The sequence below is a fragment of the Pelodiscus sinensis genome, chromosome 2, assembly GCF_052426305.1.
Source record: "Pelodiscus sinensis isolate ZL-2025 chromosome 2, ASM5242630v1, whole genome shotgun sequence".
NCBI lineage: Eukaryota > Metazoa > Chordata > Testudines > Trionychidae > Pelodiscus > Pelodiscus sinensis.
In genome coordinates, this window is record NC_143053.1 from 87,338,318 (window position 1) to 87,344,559 (window position 6,242).

The following is a 6,242-nucleotide window of genomic DNA, read 5'->3' on the forward strand; positions in this document are numbered from 1 at the left end:
CCTTTCCGTTTATGGCTCACATTTGCTTGTTTAAAATGCTCTTTTGCTTTAGAGAGCTCTGGGGTATAATAAATATATGCACTGCAAATGTATATATGTATTTTAATATGTGACAGTGCTGCCTTTTACATACCAATATATAAACTACAGAAATAAGGAACAAACTAAGTGAAAAACAGTTGTTTCATATTAAAATCTGATTTACATAGTTTTAGTGCAAACTAAGCAATTTCTTAGTAATACCTCTGTGTGTTTTGTTACATCAGAATATTGAATCCAGTATTTTCTTCATATTTTTCAGGTCGACAAATTCCACCCTTGGACCCTCATGAAAATGGCAACAATGGATCAATCAAACTTGGAAAGCAGACTACACAGACAACTAGACGGTGCTGCTGACCCAATATGGCCAGTTTTGGTTTACTTGAATACAATAAAATAAAATGCCATTTGCTTATGCCATTTGCTTATGCATTGAGCAAAGGACTTCACAACCTCACTGGCAAGGCACCTTGCTTTAAAAGCAGTAATTTCAGTACAACGTGCACATAATAATGCAAGGTTCAGACGCAGAAAAGATTTTGCAAAAACTAGATGGAAAATCCTCCATAGATTACTGCCAAAATTCTTGAGTCAATTTATTCTAATCTCTGGTTTAAACCAATGACTGTTTGTTTGGTTGTTGTTTTTTAATAAAATGGCTTTTTACATGGAAACTTTAGATTTGCTATAAAATCTCTCCTCTTACATGACTGGGTTGACTCAGTAATGTTTTAAACTGATCATTAGAGGAGTATGTACATACAATTTAAGACCTGAACTTTGGGCCGCATACTTCTCTGGTTTTGCTTTTAGCCAGGCTCCTTTTCCATTGCTTTTCTAGAGTTGCAGTTTTATCAGATGATTTGATTAGTCATCATCAAGAAATGGACTGAAATCAGGAACTAGAAAAATGGATCTAAAACTGGAACAGCCCAGTTTTTACAGGTTGTGAACCAGACAGAATTTGGCCCAACACATGATGGACAGCTTGGCAAAATGTCAAACGATACACATACTTTCCATTGTTTTCATGTATCTGAAGGATGGAATTGCCATGGTGGAAGAGGAATTGTTTAGAGTGGTTGTAAGCAGATGGAGCTTCCATCCTGCTCCAAAAAGAATGTACTCGCTTTCTGCTTTAGGTCTTACATAAATTGCAACAAAATGGCAAACACCAACTTCAGCCTGTCTGTTCCTGGGTTTTCTTGCAGATAATTCTCTGTCATAGGTATTCTCTGCCCAAAGATTCATCCCACTTCCTCATTTCCAAGATGGAGTCACATCTGCCACAATCAGCAGAAATCCCTTTACGTCTCTCTCCATGGTCCTGTCAACAGATGCATCTTGCCACCTGTTGCTAAAGTGGCATAAGGGAGTGCGGTATAATTTGAGGTGATGGGAATGAAATTAAGAAAAGAAATGATGACAGTTTTTCTAAAGATGCAGTGTGTTCAATTGTGGAATTATTTCCTTAGGTGATTGGGAATTGGTATGAAACACAATGCCTGAGACATTTAAAACTAGACTGATCAAAGCATGACAAAATACAGTGCAGAGAAAAATGCAGTATTTATAATTATGGACAAGGTGATTGGACGATGGCCTAAAACCGTGGGCCTGTTCAATCTGTAACATATTGGTTCTGTGATTGATAGAGTAGGTAAATTATTTTTTTCTCTTCTCCACTAAATTTAATGTTGAGCTGAAGCAGTGTAAGAAATTTAAGTTGCAAAATCAAAACCCAAATTCATCCTACACCATGATACATTTGTGATTGTTAGAACATTTGACCTTTTAGCACATTTGTTACATACAACAGTGGAGGAGTTAGTTGAAAAATAATCACCAAGGGAAAAATTATTGCCAACTGAGGAGAGAGAATATATCTCAATTACAGGCTGAATGTAGATGGACCTGCATACTTATAAAGAAAAGCAGAATGCAGTGGCAGAGGTAGTCTGGGAGGATGACTGCTATCATGTAGTAGTTTTTAGGTTTATGTGTGCCACCTTTTTAAGCCAACTGGCATAGTTGAAAGTGGCACCGCAGAGACTCCCTGGCTCTACCATTGCTTAAAGCTTGGTTCTGCTACTGAGTTAATGCAGTGGTCAGATAGTATTGGCTATTTAGGGCTTGATCCGAAAGTCAAGGGGACTTTTTCCATTGGCTTCAGTGGAACTTGGATCAGGCCCTTAGTCATTGTAGTGCTAACTTATTTACTGGGCTAAAGAAATAATCAACTGATCAACAACACCAATTAATATTACTTAAGGGACTAATGTTCATATTGCTACAGGCAGCCCAGCTTACTAAGTGTAAAAAGGCAGAGTCTACAGCTAGCTATGTATTAGAAAAAGATGGCAAGGCTATTTACAAGTGTTCATTTTTTTTAATAAAATGTTTATTGGTTGTGTAGTATGCATTTTATATTAGTCATGCATAAAGCTGATTTTAACTTGTTTTCATAAACCTAAATGTGGCCAACTTCAATTTCACATGATGTCTCAAAACCCATTAAAATCTGCTTGAGATGGCTGTAAACTTCTTCAGGCAATTTTGCAGTTGACTTTTAATCTCAGACTTAAATAACAACTGGCAGATGATGCCAATCTGTTTGCTATAGATTCTGTATTAAAGTGCGTAACCAGCTTTCAGAGCTACATTGGGTTATATGTGGATCAGATACAGATCTCAGTGTTATGTTAAATAGGTTGAAATCAGAAATTGTAGAGACAGCTTTCTGGCTGATACAAACTTTCAAAATTTTAATATTTCCAAAGTAGGTTTACATTCGATACTTTTACATTTCAGAGGGCCAAATCCTGAAGTCCTTGTTCTGTTTATATTTAATCAAAATGCCTACATCAGTACAATTTTTAATTGAATACCATTCCAGAATTTGGGTTGCGAAGGAATAGTGAAGTCACAGATAAGAGAATAAGGTCACTGTAATAATATACAGGGTAGCTATGGTTTTCTTCGATGCAAGAGTCTCCAATTATTATTCCTCACAGCCAGTGTTTTTTCAAGTTTTGTAAAGCAGCTTTATTCTGTATGTTTTGGAATGATGTATGGCTTGGTTTAGGAGCATATTTGATAAATTATGATGGCAGCTTTCCGTGGTTGCCTTTTTTGTTTGCAAAATATTGCCATTCTTTTTAAATACTCAGAAAAATTACAGAATACCAAAAATTACCTCAGAGCCATAAATCTCACCACAACCATAACTCTTGCCAATTGTAATTAAAAACCCTGGCTGGTTCAAAAAACTAACAGAAAAAATCCTATGATACAGAAGATCAAAATCTATAACTAATCTGCTCTGATAATAATGCAGCACCTCTGTGTGAGCCAGCTAGACTGGACATGTCAAGAGATTGGCTTTAGCAGATCAACACATAGGTGGGCTAAAGCACAAGCTGCAAATTGGGTATATTATATGGAATCTTTGTATGCACCGTAACTCAAGACTGTGACCATCCAGTTGCAGGTGACACGTTTTCTGGTATGTCATGAATTCGTTACTTTAGAAAAATTGTATTAAGGAATAGTTTCATATATGCTGCGTGTGGATGTGTAGAGATAGAAAGATAGTTTTATATTTTGTTAGAGTGACGTGTAGTACTTTTTTCACTGGCTATGTCTGGTTCACATATATGTCATATTTTATCTTGTAAATATCTTTTTCATTAGTGATCATTGCACCTGAATGAATTTACGGTGCAAGATAGAAGGTAGCAATAAGAGGGTGATCTATGTAGGTACATTGTTGACTTGCCATTTTAAAGCATTAAATGGCATATTTCAGAATATAAGTTTGCCACGCAGGACAAAGAAATCTGGAGAACCAATTAAGATCCATTAACTGGCACCAGTAGGTGCAAAAGTGATACCCTCAGAAATTAGATTAATTAGCTGATTATTTTTATTCATGGTACAAAAGGTCAGTCTGAAGTGCTGCATTGTAACAACAAAACCCACCCATCATTAGTTCCCTACTTTATGTTGCTCTCCAGTTTATGTGGCAGTTAACATGACTAGATACCTTGTATGTGAAAGCACTCTGATTCATAATCAGACCTTGATTATATATTTTACTATCATACTCTTGGTTATTTAAACCAGATCCAGTGACCAAATGTCAAGTGTAAGTTGTGTGCTAAGTACTACTCTGTTTATGTAAGGGCTTTTACTGGGCTGGACCCACTTGCTGTATGTATGGGATGCTGCAATCTGTTAATACTTTATCTTCTGTTTACATATTAATTGTATAATATCTAATAAGATTTTTTCCTTAAAAGTAGTGTTGTTTTTATTTACCCTACAGTGATTAATACTTAATAAATATTTTAAATACTTCTGATTTTGAAATATCATTGGGTTCAGTAGAACACACAGAGAAGTCACAGATCTCCAGAAGAGCATGCTGATTGACACATTGTGCAGAGGGTTATCACAAAGTGACACTGTGTACTGCTTAAGTTCCCCTGTCTGTCCTTTAATCTGAATTTTGGAATAACAGAAGTGACATTGCACTGCACAGGAGTCGATCCATTCATCAATAAATACATATATCAGAGATTATACATAAGGCTCAGTGTATTCTGGATGCGATGTTTTAGCTAATATTAGGCAGTTTGGATGCACATTCCAGTAGTACTTTACACTATTACAGTCCTGTATTCTAGAATTTTGATGATCTGGGATCCTACACGAGGCTGTGAAGTTGACTAACTTAACCTCCACCCCATATTTCTATTTGAATGCTACCGATTTTATCCCCCATCTGTTTGAAACAAATTGTTGACATTTCATCCTTCAAAAGTGCTACAGCTTCAATCGCCATTTTTTTAAAGAAGTGTCATTCTGAAAATACCTGTGACCTTGGAAGAGATCAGGACAATAAATCTGATGAAATACTCTGTGTTTACTTCAGACCTCCACCCCCTCACTCTAATCTGCTAAAGTGTTGAGGCTACCACCAGATTGTGAAATGTGCATAGGCCTGAAAGGCAAACCTTAAGCTCAGCTTCAGACATTGTTTTGTCCTTGGCTACATGTATTTTCTCCTTGACTATGTAATCTTCTTAAAAGCATTAAAACATTAGTGGAAGGGTAAAATGGCTAAAAGCAGTTGTATACAAGCCTCTAATAATTAATGCAAGTGAGTTTCTAAAGACTCAGTTTTAATAATAGATACATTTGTGCATAACAGTGTTTTTGATCATTAGGGAAATTACAGTAAACTTCCGATAATCCGGCACCTTTAGGACCCAGGGGGTGCCGGATTATCAAATATGCCGGACTATCAGAAGGGGGGGCTATCAGGGGTCTGGGGTAGGGTGGGAGGGGATGCCACCCCAGACCCCTCATAGCTCCCCCCTTACGATAGTCCGGCTCTGCCCCAGGCATCCCTGATTCAGCTGCTGCTGGTCAGTTTCAGCAGCAGTTGAATCGGGGATGCCTGCAATAGAGCAGCTGGAGTGCTGCCGGGTTGGTCCCACAGCGCCAAAGGACGGCGCTGCGGGACCAACCCGGCAGGACCCCAGCTGCTCTGCCCCAGGGGTCCCCGATTCAGCCACTGCTGAAACAGATCAGCGGCTGATTCCAGGAAGCCCGGGGCAGAGCTGCTCTGCCCGGGGCTTCCTGGAATCAGCCGCTGATCTGTTTCAGCAGCGGCTGACTTGGGAACCCCTGGGTCAGAGCAGCTGGGGTCCTGCCGGGTTGGTCCTGCAGCGCCGAAGGGTGGCGCTACGGGACCAACCCGGCAGGACCCCAGCTGCTTTGCCCCAGGCGTCGGGATTCAGCCGCTGCTGAAACTGACCAGCAGCATCAGTTTCACCAGCAGGCTGAATCCGGACGCCTGGGGCAGAGCAGCTGGGGTGCAGCGGGGTTGGTCTCATAGCGCCACCCCTCGGCGCTGCGGGACCAACCCGGCAGGACCCCACCTGCTCTGACCCAGGGGTCCCCAAGTCAGCCGCTGCTGAAACAGATCAGCGGCTGATTCCAGGAAGCCCCGGGCAGAGCAGCTCTGCCCCGGGCTTCCTGGAATCAGCCGCTGATCTGTTTCAGCAGTGGCTGAATCGGGGACCCCTTGGGCAGAGCAGGTGGGGTCGTGCCGGGTTGGTCCCGCAGCGCCATCCTTTGGCGCTGAGGGACCAACCCAGCAGCACTCCAGCTGCTCTGCCCCTGGCGTCCCC

The 6,242-nt window shown here is 40.5% G+C and overlaps 1 protein-coding gene across 2 annotated transcripts in view; it reads left to right on the top strand.

Moving 5' to 3' along the window:
* Window positions 1-4,405, top strand: part of RAB31 (RAB31, member RAS oncogene family) — a 78,189-nt gene extending 73,784 nt beyond the window's left edge. For both annotated transcript variants that reach the window (XM_025181869.3, XM_006117467.5), the window contains exon 7: window positions 302-4,405. In XM_025181869.3, coding sequence (XP_025037654.1) covers window positions 302-399 — 98 coding nt within the window. In that variant the 3' untranslated portion in view covers window positions 400-4,405. The remainder of the gene's footprint in view (window positions 1-301) is intronic.
* Window positions 4,406-6,242: the final 1,837 nt, after the last annotated feature.